Below are 20,568 nucleotides of genomic sequence, written 5' to 3'. Positions count from 1 at the left end.
CCAGCAGGACTAAGCCGCTTCTGGCGAACCAGAGCAGCGCACAGAAACACCGTTTATCTTCCCGCCAGAGTGGTACCTCTTTATCTACTTGCACTTCGACGTGCTTTCGAACTACTAGATTGGCAGGAGCAGGGACCGAGCAACGGGAGCTCACTCCGTTGTGGGGATTCAAACCACCGACCTTCTGATCAGCAAGTCCTAGGCTCTGTGGTTTAACCCACGGCGCCACCCGCGTTCACCTTTAAAATGTGCTGCATCCACTCATGGCTGCAGCTCCCACTCGCAATCTCTGCATTGCAGTTGTGCAAGAGAGCAAGAGGACATCTTGTTCTTTCCCTCCATAATTTTTAATTGATATTCATATAACAAATTCAATTCAGTTTCCGTGCAATATTCGCTTAATGTATTGAGTTTTCATCCTTACTTCCATGTTCAAATCGATCTACTGCCTTAAATGTAATACTTATTTCTGTAATATGTATCCTACATTACATTACTTTATGACTTTATGATTCCTTTGCTTTTATTTCCAATCCTGGCTGCTGCTATTATTATTATTATTTCATTGGACTATAACATTTTCCCAGGTGGCCACAGCCTTTGTTCTAAAGCTCCCCCTAGTGGGCATTTGATGTCAAAGCCACCACGCTGCTAACAGAAAAAGATTCCTTTGCCCACAGTAGTAGATACGATGGTCATCCGAACTGAATTCGCCCATTCCCATCCATTTTAGTTCACTGATGCCCAGGATGTCAATATTTATTCTTGCCATCTCATTTTTGATCACATCCAGCTTACCAAGGTTCATGGTTCTTACATTCCAGGTTGCTATGCAATATTTTTCTTTACAGCATTGGACTTTCCTTTCGCTTCCAGGCATATCCGCAACTGAGCGACCTTTCGGCTTTGGCCCAGCCACTTCATCAGCTCTGAATCTACTTGTACTTGTCCTCCGCTCTTCCTCAGTAGCATGTTGGACGCCTTCCGACCTGAGGGGCTCATCTTCCAGCGTCATAACTTTTATATGCCTGTTGTCTTTGTCCATGGAGTTTTCTTGGCAGGGATACTGGAGTGGCTTGCCGGTTCCTGCTCCAGGTGGATCACGTTTGGTCAAAACTCTCCACTATGACCTGTCCATCTTGGGTGGCCCTGCACAGCATAGCTCATAGCTTCTCTGAGTTATTCAAGCCCCTTCGCCACGGCAAAGCAGTGATCCATGAACGGGAGCAAATTGGGACTCTCTTGTATTTGGGAGTCGGCATCTAGACTGTCACCGCAGATGTTCTTTGGTGATGGAGAATGCAGGGTCCCCGCGAATCTGATTGGCTCTGTTTTGAAGGGTCTGTCAAGCTGGGCACCGGGAGGACATGATGCACAGAAGCAGGGCTGGATTTAGGTTTGAAGATAATAGGGCCCTTTATATGTCCAGCTGTCCTTTGCATAGCTGTCAACCTTCCCTTTTTTTGCAGGAAATTCCCGTATTCCAGCGCTGTTTCCCGCTGCTTCCCGCTGCTATCCCGGATTGTTAGATATCCCGTAGACTGTCCCTGGGACAGGTGAGGCTGCTGATCCCTTATTTTCAAGGCTGCTGATCCCTTATTTTCAAATCTGAAAGTTGACAGCTATGGTTCTTTGTCAACAACAAATTGTTGCTGTTTTTTGCGTTGAATATATGTGAATGTGGGGCGCTGTGGGTTAAACCACAGAGCCCAGGGCTTGCCGATCAGAAGGTCGGTGGTTTGAATCCCCACGACGGGGTGAGCTCCCGTTGCTCGGTCCCTGCTCCTGCCAACCTAGCAGTTCGAAAGCATGTCAAAGTGCAAGTAGATAAATAGGTACCGCTCTGGCGGGAAGGTAAACGGCGTTTCTGTGCACTGCTCTAGTTCGCCAGAAGCGGCTTAGTCATGCTGGCCACATGACCCGGAAGCTGTACGCCGGCTCCCTCGGCCAATAAAGCGAGATGAGCGCCACAACCCCAGAGTCGGCCACGACTGGACCTAATGGTCAGGGGTCCCTTTACCTTTACCTTTATGAATTCACAGACACACAGAAGATGCTAGATGGTAATTTATAGACCTAATAGGTATCTAAAGCCATTTGCACATAGCAAAATACGTATTTTATCAAAGTGATTGTTGAACTGAAATGCAATTAAGAAGTATATTAATAGGGAAATATTTATTAAGCTCTAACATAAAATAGTTTGTAATAATGCAAACACATTGGCGGTTGGCAGTAACAAAAGTCCCTTTAGAAACACAGTTTACAAAGACTCATCTAGTCTCTAGAAACTTGCTATAACATGAAATAATAATAGGTGCAAATATATGGTGCAAACTACTAATAATCATAAACAGCAGAATGTAGGCACCCTATATATAGAAAGGAGCAAACCAGTGATATTTTAGGGAGCAGGCTAGCAGGCAGGGCCCGTGACTTACATCATAGGAGCCTACACAACACAAAACACTGTTGCTGTATGTAGGTTTTATTCTATTTGTTTTTTATCTTATGCTTTGGAAATATACATCCAGTTTTTTCCCCTTTAAATTTTTTGGGGGGGCCCAAGAGACAGGGGACCTAAGCTATAGCTTCTTTAGCTTATACGTGAATCCAGCACTGCAGAGAAGTTACACAGACACCTAGAATCAAAGAGTTGTATGGGACACCCAAGGGTCCTGTAGTCCAAACCCGCCGCAGTGCAGGAATTCTGCCCACAGACCCCCGCCTTGGGAGGAGAGGGGGGATGCTGCTCTTACAACAGTCTGGAATAAGGCCTGTTTGCAAGGGTAGCGGGGGCTGGTCCATGAGAGTGAATGGGAAGCTGCTCCACCACCAACCTCGGCCAGCCCCCACCTGCCTATGTCCTAGGGGTGTCCTGGCTGCTGGCTTCTTCCTCCTTAATCTCAGTGCTGCCTTTTCGCAGGACTCAGAAGGGAAGAGGACGGTGAAGTGAACTGGCTCTGGCGCCCCCTACTGTTGGCCTCCACCATTACACCCCCACCAGACACTGTACAAGGGTGATCAGCTGCAAAGGAGGAAGGGACGTTTTTGTTGGGATACTGCCAGGGAGACGGGGGCATCAGGCAGGCCCCCAGCTGGCTCCGGACGATCACCGGTCTCCCGTGGAACAGCATCAGTCAATTAGCAAGCCCAGTTCAGCTACTGATTGATTGATTGTGTGACTGCAGAAATGTATAAAAGCCCCCTATCCAAACAATGACTATCATCACTGCAGGTCTTATTTATTTTATAGTACGGTACATTGATTGTTGCTTTCGTTTTATGGATCAATGATCTCGTTAGATAGTAAAATTCATGTTAAATTGCTGGTTTAGGGGTTGTTTATAAAAGTCTGGAACGGATTAATCCGTTTTGCATTACCTTCTATGGGAAAGCACGCCTTGGTTTTGGAACGCTTTGGTTTTGGAACGGACTTCCGGAACGGATTAAGTTTGAGAACCAAGGTACCACTGTATAAGAAAACCACACATTGGAGGCTTGTCATCTATTGGCCACAGGGGGGCAGCACTCTTCCATTTATTCCCTCCGTTCTCCAGCTGGCCGATAAGAGAGGGAGAAAATATTTTCTCCATACACTCTCCCCATGCCAGGCATAATTTCATAAACTTCTATCATTTCGGCTCCTGCTCACCCTTTCTCTAAATGAAAAAGTCCCAAATGCTGCGTCCTTTCCTCACGGGGGGAGTTGCGCCAACCCATGGATCATTTTGGCTGCCCTTTTCCGCACCTTCTCCAACTCTACGTTATCCTTTTTGCGGCGAGGCGACCAGAACGCAGTGATACAAACACGGCCGCCCCGTGGACTGGATCGATGCAACGTTATCCCGCCAACCTGCAAGCGAATCAGGATGGATGTGCAGAAAACAGGTCACTTGGAAACAAAGCGGATTTGTTTTTTAATTTAATTTTTATTGAAAATTTTATTTACAACATGACATAAACCCCCCACCACTCCCAATACAGAAATACAAAGAGCATAACATACAACAGTACAAAGAACCAAATAAAAGACTTCCTTTATCCTGTATCTGGCCTCCTTATTTACTTCTTATAAACTGTTTCCTTTATGGATAATTATTAAGATTTTTCTAATTATAACTTAAATATCCACAGTCTCCTGCAGACATTAATCGAAACAAGTCCAGGTATATATTTTAGGGCACTGTTTTGTGAAGTAATCGCTGCATTTCCCCCAGGCTTTTTGAAAGTCTTGTCTAGTGTGATCTCTAATTGCCTCTGTTAATCTAGCCAGTTCAATATACTCTTAACAGTTTGTCTTGCTGTTCCATTTTTGTTGGCACAGTTTCTTTTCCCCAGTTTTTAGCAGTTAGGATCCTTGCCGCTCCTGTGGCACAGAGGAATATTTTCTGATCTTCTCTTGCTATACCTGCGTCCGTTATCCCTAGTAGAAAAGCTTTTGCATTTTTCATAAAGTTATACTTAAACATTTTTTTAAGCTCATCATATACTATATTCCAGAAGCTTTTGATTTTTTTCACAGTCAGTCTCCCTCATTGAGCAGGCTGACAGATTTGATTTAAATCGCAATTTAAATCACTGTCAGTAAGACTTGATTTAAATCTTTTTTTTTTTTTACAGAAAGACTCATTCTTGCTAGTATAATCTTAATATTTACAACCAGATGGAGGTTTCATTTTTGGAATAATAAATTTTCAGAGTAGTTTTTACAGTTATGTAAAACATGACTGATTTGGTTATACTATTAGAAATACATAGACAGGTAATTATGAAATTATTGTGAGGTTTAATAAGTCAACTGTTTATATTTGGACAACTTTTCTGCTGTACTTTATTGGAAGGAGAAAAACAATCATTTCCTTAATAACCATTTAAACAATTTATTTAACTTAAACAATGACATTATAGCATATGTATCCATGTTCGTTAACTGATGTGGTTAAACAATTTAAAGAAAAAGCTTAGTTATAGCATACAAGAAAAATTTAAAGCAAATCCTAATCTTTGGACTATAATGTAACTTAAATAGAAAACTATATTTAGAAAGATTTTTCCTCCACAAGCATTTTATTTTAAAAATCCAATTTAAATCCAAAAAATCTTATTTTTATTTATTTATTTTTTAAATATATATATATTGATTTTTATCCACCCTGCTTGGAAGTGACTGTAGACAGTGCGCCTGGGACCTCAAGGGCAGAGCTTGATGGACAGAAGGGGAGTTTACAGCAATAGCTGAGGGACGCGGGTGGCGCTGTGGGTTAAAGCACAGCCTCTTGGGCTTGCCGATCAGATGGTCGGCGGTTCGAATCCCCACGACGGGGTGAGCTTCCGTTGCTCGGTCCCTGCTCCTGCCAACCTAGCAGTTTGAAAGCATTACTTGGTTTTGGAACCCTTTGGTTTTGGAACGGAATTCTGGAACAGATTAAGTTTGAGAACCAAGGTACCACTGTATATCCGTTTCTATAATCCCTAAAATAAAAGCTTCGGGTTTCTTGGGGAACATCACCGGATGTGATAGCAGTTTTATCACTGGACCCCTAGGAGAACAGGGTGAAAATGGCAGATCTGGCCTTGAGACCTGGCAGCCCTATGCTAAGTTGGCTTCTCAAACGGCCACCAGGAAGGGGGTTACATCTGAACACAGATCCGAACACAGAGCCCGTCACCGGGTCTCGTTTTTAGCTGTGATGTGTCCAAAAAGATTGCAGAGGAAACTTTGGCAACAGGAGGTCTGGAAGGCACCAATGCCCATATCCATGTTCAGATTTGGACAGCTCGGCGAACACTTCTTGGTGATTCTCTTTCTGACGGTCAAGAAGCCTTTGAAATGGAAAGGGGAAGAGAAGGGGGAAATGTTATTCTACTGGCCCCACCTGGGTTGCAAGGAGAAAACAGTTTACAGGTTAATGTGAGGAATAAAAAATGTGTTGCTTTTTTTCCAGGGGCCAAAAAGGAAAGGTTGCTTGCCTTTTCAAAAGGTCAAACGGTTGCTCCAGTTAGACAACCACAAACTTGCTTAAAACTTTAGAAGCTTGTGGTTAGAACACCCGAAAAACTGGGCCGCTTACAACTTATCTGTATGTGTGAGCAGATGTAGAACCCGCTCAGAATGTGGCTTTATCGCTTGAGTCAATGTGTAAAACGCCTGAAAGCATGAACAATGACCACTCCCCACATTAAATGGGGGGCGCCCTTCGCATGGTCGTGCGCAGCCCCCTGGACCCTATGTGGCACCATTAGCACAGGCTTGGCTTCGCCTTCCCCAGGTGGTATACCTGAAGGCCAGATTATCCGGAATCACTGTCTATGTTGTTATTTCCTTACTACTTCAGCACCATGAATGCCTAAAAAGTTTTACCGCTTAGCCCACAGGAAAACATCTATTACTTTGTTTCAACTATAGATTTATTATACAGTGGTACCTTGGGTTACATACGCTTCAGGTTACACACTCCGCTAACCCAGAAATAGAGCTTCAGGTTAAGAACTTTGCTTCAGGATGAGAACAGAAATTGTGCTCCGGCGGCGCGGCAGCAGCGGGAGGCCCCATTAGCTAAAGTGGTGCTTCAGGTTAAGAACAGTTTCAGGTTAAGTACAGACCTCCGGAATGAATTAAGTACGTAACCCGAGGTACCACTGTACTTCTACGGACTTTCAAAGGTTGACAGACGTGTGTTCATTTGATTTCAAACACATTAGAGAATTTACAAGTGTACACATTTTGTTTTTGCTGTACCAAATTATGTATATTATGCAATAAGAACTGCAGTGCGATCTAGTATACTGGTCATCGTGTTGCTTGTGTTGTTTGTTGTTTTGTTAGTTGCCCAATCCTGCCTGGGGAGGTGTTGCCAAGGTGATCAGGCCAGGTAGGGGGAGGGACTACCTGCCCACACAATAGAGGGAGGATCTTACCTGGGAATTGCCAGTTGGCTCCAGAGCTTCTCCCACCCTACCCACCCTCAGTTAAGACTTCTTTTGCAGGTTAAACCATTTCTCCACAGGTACGCGGGCGCTGCTACGTCAAGGTCGCTGTTGAAGGGCGGGAAAGAAATTCTCCTGCATTGGCAGGTTTGCCTTTCCTGTAGCAAAACGTCACAACTTTGGCGGTATCAGGCCTTGGGCGGAATCCTTTAGCCTATCTTCCCTAAATGGGAGTGGGCGTGTAGCGGTGACCCACACCCCTCTTCTCTTTGCGGCGGCGATTCCCCATTAAAGGGGTTGTTTGAGGGGAGGCGTTGGCCGTACGCCCAGAGGTCGTCATTGCTCTCCCCTGCGATGGCGGCGTAACGGGGGCAGCTCTCTCTGCTTGAACATATGTTCTCCAGAGTCAACCCATCCCTCCCACACACTTTGGATAACCCTGATGTTCCCCAGATCCCCAGCGGGGGACTGGGAGGGATAAACGCCCAATGCCTGAGCCAAGATCTACCCACATCTGAAACATAATAAAGTTGTGGCCAATTTTAATCCCATAGCACGTTGTCTTGAGTCGTTATTCCACACGGGGGCCACCCAGGGTTTGGGAGACTCCGCCTGTCCACACAAAAATAATCATGAGTCATGGTCATGAAATTCAGAGGAAGGGGAGATGACAACAAAGGCATGGATTTTAGTATTTTAATTACCATATCTTTCACTCTATAAGACACACCAGACCATAAGAGGCACCTAGTTTTTGGAGGAGGAAAACAAGAAAAAAAATATTCTGAATCCCAGAAGCCAGAACAGCAAGAGGGAGCACTGCGCAGCTGTTCTGGCTTCAGGGATAGCCGCACGAAGCATCTTCAGGGCAGCGGGATGAAGGCTTCGTGCGGCTAAGCCAGAAGCTAGCACAGCGAGAGGGAGCGCTGCGCAGCGAACCTTCGTGCTGTTCTGGCTTCTGGGATAGCTGTGCAGCCTGCATTCGCTCCATAAGACGCACACACATTTCCCCTTACTTTTTAGGAGGGAAAAAGTGCATCTTATAGAGCGAAAAATACGGTAGGTGGTCGTGATAGGCTGTAAACCCTGCACGTCCCCAGCCAATGGGGAGCAGAGAAGGGAACCTTGTATTCGAGGATCAGTGATATAAGCTTGTGTTTTGCTGGATTTGGATGTGCCTGCTTTCAGGCACTTGTTCTGGCAAGAATGCTGTTGCAATCAATAAATTCTTTGCTGCTTCACCAATTTTGTTCACACTTTATTTTCAAGGGTCCCAGGACCCTGAGACTTGTGACCTGCATTTTATATCTCACAGTTAACCAAAGTGGTTTAGCGCCGGTTACCCGAAACCGCAGGAGGGGAGAGTTGCTCTTGCACTCAGAATTCTGTCGGGACATCTGGTTGGTCCCTATAAGAAAAGGATGCTGCACTAGATGTGTTAACAGAGAAATCCGAGGGCTCCCTTGGACAAAAAACAAGGACACCAGCCAGGAATACCAGAACAAAAGAGCAGCCAGTAGGCTTGGTCTTTATTGAAGACTGTCGCAACAGGACTCCCACCTGCCACCAGGTGGAACAAGATGGAAGCCCCGAACAAAAGAAGACCCCCAACTTTTATTAGCTGCTAATCCCCATGTTAGGTAAAGGTAAAGGGACCCCTGACCATTAGGTCCAGTCGCGGACGACTCTGGGGTTGCGGCGCTCATCTCGCTTGATTGGCCGAGGGAGCCGGCGTACAGCTTCCGGGTCATGCGGCCAGTATGACTAAGCCGCTTCTGGCGAACCAGAGCAGCGCACAGAAATGCCGTTTACCTTCCCTCCGGAGCAGTACCTATTTATCTACTTGCACTTTGACGTGCTTTCGAACTGCTAGGTTGGCAGGAGCAGGGACCAAGCAACGAGAGCTCACCCCATCATGGGGATTCGAACCACCAACCTTCTGATCAGCAAGCCCTAGGCTCTATGGTTTAACCCACAGTGCCACCCGCATCCCTCAATCCCCATGTTACACCCCCCCAACTACATCACTAATACATCATGGTTACATCATGAAAGGGGAGGTCTGGTGGCAGTAATCTGAGCATCCTGGACCCTGCCCCATGGTTCTCCTTGCCATCCCCAAACACCCATCAAGTGTAACAAAAGAGATATTTACATTTCCCTGTTTCCTAGCCAAGTTAATCACACCCTTTTGTCTTTATCTGGGTTTGTTATTTCTGGAATGGCTACCTGTCTGGCACTCAGGTATCAGGATGCCAGGGATTATCACTCAGGCAGAGGGGCTGCTGAGTAGCTGAGCTCACATGTCTATATGAATTTCTGAAGTTTTCCCAGTGAGCCAGTACAGAGATACATCGATCAGTGAATTGTTACATTTGGTATCGTGCAGCAAAGGCCCTTTGAATAGATAGGAAGAAACTGTGATGAAGCGTTTTGTGGGGACAAGTCACAAAAGTCACAAAAGTGATTGTGCTGATTTTGGTAGTGGGCTGCATGTGCATGATATCTGCTGGAGGGGCAACCCTCCCCCCCCCCAACCTATACATAAATTTCTGCAACAGATGGGCCCTGATCCAGCAGATTCTTCTCATGTTTTTACGTGCTGGATAAAAACAGGCCTTCTAAAACCACTGCCCTGTTTGCCAGTAGCGGATGCGGGGAAATCAGCAATCTCCTGGGCTGGGCAATTAAAAGCTTTCCAATGGTGGTGGTTGGTGGGACAGTCCCAAACAGAAAAGGAGAGTTCTTCCACTGCCCTGTTACCTTGAGCTGGATTTTGGCAAGGATTGACAGTTTCTGCAAAAAGGGCTAGATTTCAGGGCAGGAGACCAGGATGTCAGTTAGCGGGTGGGTCCCAAATGCCATCCCTCCTGAGAATGTTTGTTTGCTTGTTTGTTTGGACAAAGTGAATAAATAAATAAGAATAAAAATGTGCACCTCACCACCGAGACCATTCCATTGCAGCTATCCAACCTCCCACAATTTCAACACCTCTTGCGATGGTTTGACCCCTTTCCGTTTTAACAGTACAAAATCTACAGACACCCTCCATATTTCCTGAAAATCATTTCTCCTGCATATTCCCCTCCTTACCTTAATGGTACATGTTAATTTATCATTAATAGCTAAAAAAGGGTTATAAATAGGTAAAAATCTAATGGTAAGGATTTGCTGAACCAACGATTTGAAGTGGAATACAAAAAAGGGAGGTACGAGGAGGTCCGGGAAACAAGTTAAAGGAAAATAAGCAATTGAAAATTTATGTGTTTTTGAATTTTCTTTATTCTGTATTTTTGTTATATATCTGTTTTTTCTCTTTTTTATTTTATTGTAATATCTTAAAAAATCTTAATAAATATCTTATAAAAAAAATAGCTAAATCCCACACCTCTTTATAACATTCTTCCATTTTATATTCTGCTTGCCCCTTCCACTTCCTAGCTATAATAATTCATGCAGCTGTCAATAAATTTGTGAGCAAGTTCTTCCTAGCCTGCGAAGCTTCCACCCCATCATAAATTGATAATAATGCTACCTCTGGACTTTTGGTCAGCTTTAACCCAGTGATTTCTGTTACCTCCTTAAAAACCTTTTGCGGAAAAAAATATTGTACATATTTACACCCCCACCACATGTGAAGATAATTCCCTGTTTCCTGGCATCGATCCTGGAACATTCTGCCTGAAAAGCACATGACCAAATGTTGCTTTGTTGAATCCTGCCAAGACAGAAGTACTGCTTTGGGGGGACAGGAGGAAGGCAGGTTTGGGGGACTCCCTGGTCCTAAAGGGGTAACTGTGCCCCTGAAGGACCAGGTGTGCAGCCTAGGAGTCATTTTAGACTCACAGCTGTCCATATAGGCGCAGGTCAATTCTGTGTCCAGGGCAGCTGTTTATCAGCTCCACCTGGTACACAGGATGAGACCCTACCTGCCTGTGGACTGTCTCGCCAGAGTGGTGCACGCTCTGGTTATCTCCTGCTTGGACTACTGCAATGCACTCAACGTGGGGCTACCTTTGAAGGTGACCTGGAAACTACAGCTAATCCAGAATGCGGCAGCTAGACTGGTGACTGGGAGCGGCCACCGAGACCATATAATACCGGTCTTGAAAGACCTACACTGGCTCCCAGTACATTTCTGAGCACAATTCAAAGTGTTGGTGCTGAACTTTAAAGCCCTAAACAGCCCCAGTCCAGTATACCTGAAGGAGCATCTCCACCCCCATCATTTTGCCCGGACACTGTAGTCCAGTTCTGAGGGCCTTCTGGCGGTTCCCTGCCTGTGAAAAGCCAAGTTACAGGGAACTAGGCAGAGGGCCTTCTCGGTGGTGGCGCCCGCCCTGTGGAACGCCCTCCCACCAGATGTCAAAGAGAAAAACAACTACCAGACTTTTAGAAGACATCTGAAGGCAGTCCTGTTTAGCGAAGCTTTTAATGTTTCATAGACTATTGTATTTTAATATTCTGTTGGAAGCCGTCCAGAGTGGCTGGGGAAACCCAGCCAGATGGGCGGGGTATAAATAATATGTTGTTGTTGCTGCTGCTTTCGCTGCAACATTTAGAGCTTTAAAAATGGGTTAATTGTCCTGCTGAACTGGAAACCTGCTTTCAACTTACCAATCCTGAAAGAGGCGACTGTGGTCATGCAGTGCTTGTCATTCTCTGAGCACTTGGTGGCCTTCAGGCAAGACAAGTTGCTGGACGATGGTTCGCACGTGAAGCACCACAGTGGGTGAACTGGGGAAAGACAGTGCAAAGAATTATTGAATTAATAATAATAATAATAATAATAATAATAATAAATTTTATTTATCTCCCGCCCTCCCCAGCCAGAGCTGGGCTCAGGGTGGCTAACAACAATCAAAATAATCCAACATTCTAAAAACATTCATTATAAAATTAATTAAAATCAAATTGATGGCAACCATTAAGCAAAATTCTGTGCAGATTGCCAGAGGAGGGAGTCAGGCTGCACCCTTACCAAAGGCCTGGTGGAACAGCTCAGTCTTGCAGGAACAGCGGAAAGATGTCAAGTCCCGCAGGGCCCTTGTCTCTTGTGACAGAGCGTTCCACCAGGTTGGAGCCACAGCCGAAAAAGCCCTGGCTCTAGTTGAGGCCAGCCTAACCTCTCTGTGGCCTGGGACCTTCAAGATGTTTTTATTTGAAGACCGTAAGTTTCTCTGTGGGGCATACCAGGAGAGGCGGTCTCGTAGGTACGAGGGTCCTAGGCCGTATAGGGCTTTGAAGGTTAAAACCAGCACCTTAAACCTGATCCTGTACTCCACCGGGAGCCACTGCAGCTGGTATAGCACCGGGTGAATGTGATCTCGCAGCGAAGACCTCGTAAGGAGTCTCGCTGCAGCATTCTGCACCCGCTGGAGTTTCTGGGTCAGTCTCAAGGGCAGCCCCACGTAGAGCAAGTAACAATAATCCAGTCTGGAGGTGACCGTCGCGTGGATCACAGTGGCTAGGTCAGGGCGAGAGAGATAAGGAGCCAACTGCTTAGCTTGGCGGAGATGAAAAAATGCCGCCTTTGTTATAGCTGTAATCTGCGCCTCCATAGAGAGGGAGGTATCAAAGATTACACCCAAACTCGTAACGGACGATGCTGGCACTAATTGCACCCCCGCAAGAGATGGGAGTTGCCCCCTCAATCCCATATCGCCCCGTCTTTTTTAAAGCAAAAGCATGTGATGTTACATAGGGAGAAAGATGTGGGACATAATACAGTGGTACCTCAGGTTACATACGCTTCAGGTTACAGACTCCACTAACCCAGAAATAGTGCTTCAGGTTAAGAACTTTGCTTCAGGGTGAGAACAGAAATCATGCTCCGGCGGCGCGGCAGCAGCAGGAGGCCCCATTAGCTAAAGTGGTGCTTCAGGTTAAGAACAGTTTCAGGTTAAGAACGGACCTCCAGAACGAATTAAGCATTTAACCCGAGGTACCACTGTACAGTGGTACCTCTGGTTGCAAACGGATCCGTTCTGGAGGTTCGGCCGTATCCCAAAGTTTTCTCAACCAGAGGACCACTTCTGCGCATGCGTGAGCAGTGAAACACTTCTGGGTTTGCCACTTTCGCAACCCGAAGTTTACGTTACCCGACGGTGACATAAGACAAGGTTCCACTGTATACAAATGGCAGGCTGGGAAAGGCTATGGAAAACAGATCTGAAATTTAAGGCATGTTCCTTACTGAAAGAAAAAATTATGAAAATGATGTACCGGTGGTATTTGACCCCGTTAAAGTTAGCAAAAATGTATAGAACAAGTACCAACATACGCTGGGAATGTAAAAAAAAAGAAGGTACTTTTTGTCATATGTGGTGGACGTGTAAAGTAACTAAAAACATTTGGGAAATGATATATAATGAAATGGGGGGGGGAAATGTTCAAAATAACTTTTGTTTAAAAAAAACAGAAGCTTTTGTATCAGGAATTATAGGTACCGAGATCCCAAAAGGCCAGAGGGAACTGTTCATGTACGCCACAATGGCCGCTCGGATTCTACTAGCCCAGAGATGGAAGGAAAAGACAGCCCTGACCAGAGAAAAATGGAAAATAAAGTTTATGTTCTATGCCAAAATGGCAAAACTAACTGAGAAGCTCAGGAATCAAGAAGACAAGAATGGAGAATATTTAAGGATTATATAAGATCATATTGTACCAAGCACACCATATTAGCAGAACTTGAGTGATACTTGTAAACACAACAAATACCGTTTGTGGAGTAGACGGGAACAATATTAAAGAATATAAAACTATGCGGGGAAAACGATGACAGTATAAACAGTACAATAAGAATGACTGGAAGACTTGTTTTGTCAGAAGTCTTTTTTATTTAAGTGTTTAATTAAGTATTAATTAGGAAGATTTATGAACGTAAATTTGCTTTTTCTTCTTTCTCTTTTCTATATTATTTTCTTTTCTTTTTTCTTAAGTGTTTTTTCTTTAATTTTCTTTTTGTAGTATGAGATTGTAAATTCTTTGTATGTGTGTAATTTAAATTAAGAAAGATTATTTTATAAAAAAGAAGAAGAAGACAAGAAATTTACAAAAGAATGGGAAATGTACCAGTTTATAGTGCAGTGTGTTTTTTTCTGGAGGGACCCAGGAGGATGCATACCCCTAAACATTTTGTGAATCTTTGTACTTTTGTCCATTTACTGTATTTATTTTTCCTGATTTGAAGTATAAAATGGTGATTTTCTGAGTCAAAATGAGAGTACCCCCTAAACATTTCTTTAAGAAAAAAACACACAGTTATAATGTATATGCAAAATTATTGTAAACAGGTCAAAACATTAGCAGGATTGTAAACACACTTATAATGTAACAGAATGTATAGATAATTCAGGAAGATGAAAAACTGGAGAAGTGTTGATATGCAGTTGAAAATAGAATCAATAGGAACCGTGGAAGGGGTGGGGGGGAAGTCGGGAGATTCAGAGTCATCTCAATAATTAGATTGGGAATTGTTTTTGTTGTATGTTTATATTTTGGAAAATCAATTCAAAATTTATTTTAAAAAAAAAATTAAAGCAAAAGCATTTAAGGATGAGCCCAGAGCATCCCCAGAAACAGAATGGACTCGCTTTTCCCACCCATCCTTGCTGGTGGTCCAACAATCTCTTGTCATAGACTAGCCACTAGGACCTTTCCTCCCAGACCTCAAGACCAATATTGTTATAAAGGTAAAGGTAAAGGTACCCCTGCCCGTACGGGCCAGTCTTGACAGACTCTGGGGTTGTGCGCCCATCTCACTCTATAGGCCGGGGGCCAGCGCTGTCCGGAGACACTTCTGGGTCATGTGGCCACCATGACGAAGCTGCATCTGGCGAGCCAGCGCAGCACACGGAAACACCGTTTACCTTCCCGCTAGTAAGCGGTCCCTATTTATCTACTTGCACCCGGGGGTGCTTTCGAACTGCTAGGTTGGCAGGCGCTGGGACCGAGCAGCGGGAGCGCACCCCGCCACGGGGATTCGAACCGCCGACCTTTCGATCGGCAAGTCCTAGGCGCTGAGGCTTTTACCCACAGCGCCACCCGCGTCCCAGATATTGTTATAGATGCAGGTAAACCTGGGTGGCGCTGTGGGTTAAACCACAGAGCCTAGGACTTGCTGATCAGAAGGTCGGCGTTTCGAATCCCCGCTACGGGGTGCGCTCCCGTTGCTCGGTCCCTGCTCCTGCAAACCGCCGACCTTCCAATCAGCAAACCCTGGGCTCTGTGGTTTAACCCACTGCACCACCCGCGTCCCTAAACCCTAGAAATTAATAAATGCTAGGATTTTGATTATTTGTGCTACAAAATAATTGAGCTCTGGGATGATGGGAGTTGTAGTCTAACAACAACTGGGGACCCACAGGTTGAGAAAGGCTGGCTTCGTGGGATGAGGCTCCCAGTTCCAGGACAAAGGGGTCATTTGTTCCTTTCCTTGGAGACTGTACCACGAGTCCTTGTGTTGCCCTTTTGCTGCACAAAATCCTATTTGAGACGGAGACTTGAAGAAGAGTCGTTGACTTGTAGAGCTGGTAAAGGGACCCCTGACCATTAGGTCCAGTCGTGGCCGACTCTGGGGTTGAGGCGCTCATCTCGCTTTATTGGCCGAGGGAACCGGCGTACAGCTTCCGGGTCATGTGGCCAGCATGACTAAGCCGCTTCTGGCGAACCAGAGGAGCGCATGGAAACCGCCGTTTACCTTCCCGCCGGAGTGGTACCTATTTATCTACTTGCACTTTGACGTGCTTTTGAAGTGCTAGATTGGCAGGAGCTGGGACCGAGCAACGGGAGCTCACCCCGTCGCGGGGATTTGAACCGCCGACCTTCTGATCAGCAAGTCCTAGGCTCTGTGGTCATCCAATCCCCTGCAATATAGGTTCGCTGACAGATGGCCTAACAGATCACACACACCCTCCCCTCTTTCTACAGTATCCAGAGACTTATCGTAGTGATCTGGGTTTTACAACATCTTTGCTAGGAATGCTAGCAATTTCCTGCTGTCCACGAGAACGCAGGCAGGTGAGCTGGAAACGATTATCCCCATCCGTGCCTGAGGCTGGTCTGTGTTTCCTGAAAAACAGCCAAATTCCACCGTTCTTGGAATCAAGAGGGACTATCAGCTTGTGCTGTCAAAGTTGAGGAGGCTTACCTTCGTTTATGCAGAGGAGGAGGAGCACGCAGAGAGGGACAAAGAAGCAGGTCTTCATCTTCAAGGGATCCCCTTTGCCTTGAACTGGATCCTCCGGGGCTGATCATAAACGTTTGAGGTGTGCCGGGGCGATGAGCTGAGCAGGGGATGGGCTGAGCATCTGTACTCCTTCCCAGCTGGAAGGGAACATCTGTGAACAATGGAATGTGGGAGGGTGACTCACAAGTGCTGTGCCTTCGGGAACAGCCCATTGCCAGGGGCAAGTGTTGCTTCCAGAAATCATTTGTTGCCTCGGCTCAGTATACCTGAAGGAGCGTCTCCATCCCCATCGTTCTGCCCGGACACTGAGGTCCAGCTCCGAGGGCCTTCTGGCAGTTCCCTCACTGCGAGAAGCCAAGTTACAGGCAACCAGGCAGAGGGCCTTCTCGGTGGTGGCACCTGACCTGTGGAACGCCCTCCCACCAGATGTCAAAGAGAACAACAACTACCAGACTTTTAGAAGACATCTGAAGGCAGCCCTCTTTAGGGAAGCTTTTAATGTTCGAGCCATTACTGTATTTTAATGTTGTGTTGGAAGCTGCCCAGAGTGGCTGGGGAAACCCAGCCAGAGGGGCGGGGTATAAATAAAATAAAATTACAACAACAACAATTTATTATTTATACCCTGCCCATCTGGCTGGGTTTCCCCAGCCACTCTGGGCAGCTTCCAACAAAAGACTAAAATACAATAGTCTATTAAACATTAAAAGCTTCCCTAAACAGGGCTGCCTTCAGATGTCTTCTAAAAGTCTGGTAGTTGTTTTTCTCTTTGACATCTGGTGGGAGGGCGTTCCACAGGGTGGGTGCCACCACCGAGAAGGCCCTATGCCTGGTTCCCTGTAACTTGGCTTCTCGCAGCGAGGGATTATTATTATTATTATTATTATTATTATTATTATTATTCCTCAATGGACATTTAGACGCAATGTAAAGATCTTATTTTATTCTAGGTCTACACATTCTTCGTGAGCACTGCTATAGTAAAAGGAAGCATCTATAATTCTTTGGAATTGCACCTGAAAGAGAGTCTCCACCCCCATCGTTCTGCCCGGACACTGAGGTCCAGCTCCGAGGGCCTTCTGGCGGTTCCCTCACTGCAAGAAGCCAAGTTACAGGGAACCAGGCCGAGGGCCTTCTCGGTAGTGGCACCCGCCTTGTGGAATGCCCTCCCATCAGATGTCAAGGAAATAAACAACTTTCCAACTTTTAGAAGATATCTGAAGGCAGCCCTGTTTAGGGAAGTTTTTAATGCCTGATGTTTTATTCTGATTTTAATTCTGTTGGGAGCCTCCCAGAATTGCTGGGGAAACCCAGCCAGATGGGTGGGGTATAAATGATAATAATATAGTAGTAGTAGTAGTATTTGTGTCCCACTCTTCCTCGGTAAGGGATTAGGCCCCTCGTATTTACCGGACCGCCTCTCCTGGTCTGCCCTGCAGAGGACCTTAAGGTCCATGAATACCCATAGTTTAGAGGTCCCGGGCCCTAAGGAAGTCAGATTATCCTCCACCAGGGCCAGGGCCTTCTCAGTGATGGCTCCGACCTGGTGGAATGCTCTGTCCCAGGAGACCAGGGCCCTGCAGGATTTAACTTCCTTCCGCAGGGCTGTAAGACAGAGCTATTCCGCCTAGCTTTCAATCTGAACTTAGCCTGATCTTTTATTCCCCTTCCTTTCTCCCTCTCCCCTTTTTATGAAGATCACCTGCTCTGGGATCCCACAGCCAATTCTCCCCTGGTCTCCTCACTGGCCCAAATAGGACTAACTTAGCCAGCTAGTGATCATCTAATGTTTATTGGATGGATTTCCTGCCTAAATTGATTTTTGAATTCTGAATTTATTGTTATTCACGTTTCATACTGTATTTTATGCTGTTTTTTGTTGCATCAATTAAGTGTTTTAAGTTTGTTGTTAGCAGCTCTGAGCCCGGTTTTCTGAAACGGGAAGGGCGGGGTATAAATAAAAAAATTTTATTATTATTATTAGGCGTCAAAGTGTTTGAGATGGCTTCCACAGCATTTGGTCTAATTCCATAGAATTGTAGAGTTGGAAGGGGTCCCATGTGTCATCTAGTCCAGCCCTCTGCAATGCAGGAGTCATGGCTAAAGCATCCTTATTGTGTTACAAACACGGTGACTCGGGACTGTCACCTTCCCGTGACGAAGGATTGAGGATTGCAGAGGTCGTTTTGTGGTATTATGGCAGAGGACAAAGCTTTTGAATAAATGTGTTTTTAATTAAATATATAAGTGTCGGCTCCCACAGCTCTAAGCAAGTGTCTTGATTCAGTATAGTTCAAGGCTGCTTTCAAATCTCGTTTTTGAAATGTACAAAAAAAAATGTAATTGATTTGATTTAGGCCATGTAATTATAAAACACACATGCTTTGGGTATGTTTCAAGATTGACTCAGTAAATATGCTATCCTTATTCACTGGCAAGTGTGACATCTGATTAAAAAAGCAAATTTTTATTTCGTTTTTTCTGGTTGCTGTTGGTTTTTTGTTTGTTTGTTTGTTGTTTTGTTTTGTTTTTTGCTGTACCTGCCTGTCGTTATTAAAACTCAACAAAGATTAAAAAATAATAATAGTAATAAATTGTCCAGTAGCACCTTAAAGACCAACTAAAAAAAGCTTATACGAAAGCTTATACCAGAACAAACTTAGTTGGTCAATCAGGTTCTACTAGTAGAGACATCACCTTGCCAACAAAGGTCCGTATAGTTAAAACTATGGTTTTCCCAGTAGTGATGTATGGAAGTGAGAGCTGGACCATAAAGAAGGCTGATCGCCGAAGAATTGAGGCTTTTGAATTGTGGTGCTGGAGGAGACTCTTGAGAGTCCCATGGACTGCAAGAAGATCAAACCTATTCTGAAGGAAATCAGCCCTGAGTGCTCCCTGGAAGGACAGATCCTGAAGCTGAGGCTCCAAGACTTTGGCCACCTCATGAGAAGAGAAGACTCCCTGGAAAAGACCCTGATGTTGGGAAAGATGGAGGGCACAAGGAGAAGGGGATGACAGAGGACGAGATGGTGGAACAATGTTCTTGAAGCTACCAGCATGAGTTTGACCAAACTGTGGGAGGCAGTGGAAGACAGGAGTGCCTGGCGTGCTCTGGTCTAGGGGGTCACGAAGAGTAGGACCAACACAGCTACCTACCTGAAAATAAAAAACTAAAGAATTTGAAGGGAAGGAACTCTGGGTGGCAAACGAGTGATAAAACATTTCATCGTAGCTGTGACTCAGAGCCTCAATGGAACCTCCATGTTTAGGAACAGTGTATCTCTGAATGTCGCTTGCTGGAGGTGGCGAACAGGCAGAGAACCCTCTTGCCTTGATTACCTGCTTGCCGCTGTTGGGCAGCAGAAGCTGGGCAGGAGGATCTTTGGCCTGATCCTGCACAGTTCTTCTTATGACTCCTGAGATGACCCAAAACCACAGGGCTTTGCATAACTGCACCCCGTTGGAAAGGTCAGCAGGTGTATCGTGATGCTGCAGAGACCTTGCACACCTCTGAGGTGCAACTACTGGAAAAACCACTCCTTCAGCTTCCACAGGGCAGGGCAGGCACCTCAAGCCAGACATTGCACTTCAGTCAATCACAATATCCCAGGACTAGAAGTCGAAGTCGGTGGTGTGATCGTGGTGGGTGAATAAAGCAACCATCCAGGGTATTTTGAAATTTTGCAAATGCCGACTCCCCTCTGGAAAGAAAAGAATCTGCTTTCAATCTGCTTTAATATTTGAACTTTTGCGCATCGGCTGTAATTTTTATTTTATCTTTTGGTAAGAAGCTTTTGGGGACACAGGTGGCAAGTGGGTTAAACCACAGAGCCTAGGGCTTGCCGATCAGGTCGGTGGTTTGAATCCCAGCGACGGGGTGAGCTCCCGTTGCTCGGTCCCTGCTCCTGCCAACCTAGCAGTTCAAAAGCACGTCAAAGTGCAAGTAGATAAATAGGTACCGCCCCGGCGGGAAGGTAAACGGCGTTTCCGTGCTCTGCTCTGGTTCGCCAGAAGCGGCTTAGTCATGCTGGCTACATGACCCGGAAGCTGTACGCCGGCTCCCTCGGCCAATAAAGTGAGATGAGCGCCGCAACCCCAGAGTCGGCCACGACTGGACCTAATGGTCAGGGGTCCCTTTACCTTTTAAGAAGCTTTTGAGGCTGCTGGGTTTTTCTAGCATTTTTACAACCGAGCAGCATTTAGGTTTCCTAAAGTAAATGAATAAAATAAAAGCCACAGCCCCAATGAAGAGATCGCCTCCTTTCAGACCAGGACGAAAGGAGAGATCCCATGAGGTTCCGTGAAACTGACAGGGTGTGGATTCAGGAGAGATTGAAGAAAGGATCCATTTGCTCAGCTTCGTGACTTGCAGAGAGTTTTGTTCGTAGGAACATTGGTAGCTGCCTTACAGTGAATCAGACTATCCATAGGAACATAGGAAGAGCATG

The 20,568-nt window shown here is 45.6% G+C and overlaps 2 protein-coding genes across 2 annotated transcripts in view; both read right to left on the bottom strand.

Annotated features, from left to right (window-relative positions):
* LOC128417023 (lymphocyte antigen 6E-like) overlaps nt 1–20,568 on the bottom strand; it is a 261,315-nt gene that overhangs the window by 149,295 nt on the left and 91,452 nt on the right. The gene's annotated exons all lie outside the window — the stretch shown is intronic.
* On the bottom strand, nt 5,520–16,591 carry LOC128417021 (lymphocyte antigen 6E-like). The gene is made up of 3 exons (XM_053395170.1): nt 16,082–16,591; nt 11,548–11,667; nt 5,520–5,826 (listed from the first exon to the last, which is right to left on the bottom strand). Exons 1-3 carry the CDS (start codon nt 16,137–16,139, stop codon nt 5,669–5,671), a joined length of 336 nt encoding a protein of 111 aa, XP_053251145.1. The 5' UTR covers nt 16,140–16,591; the 3' UTR covers nt 5,520–5,668.

Source organism: Podarcis raffonei, chromosome 7, assembly GCF_027172205.1.
Source record: "Podarcis raffonei isolate rPodRaf1 chromosome 7, rPodRaf1.pri, whole genome shotgun sequence".
NCBI lineage: Eukaryota > Metazoa > Chordata > Lepidosauria > Squamata > Lacertidae > Podarcis > Podarcis raffonei.
The sequence above is the reverse complement of the archived record's forward strand: the minus strand, read 5'-3'. Positions and strand labels throughout refer to the sequence as shown.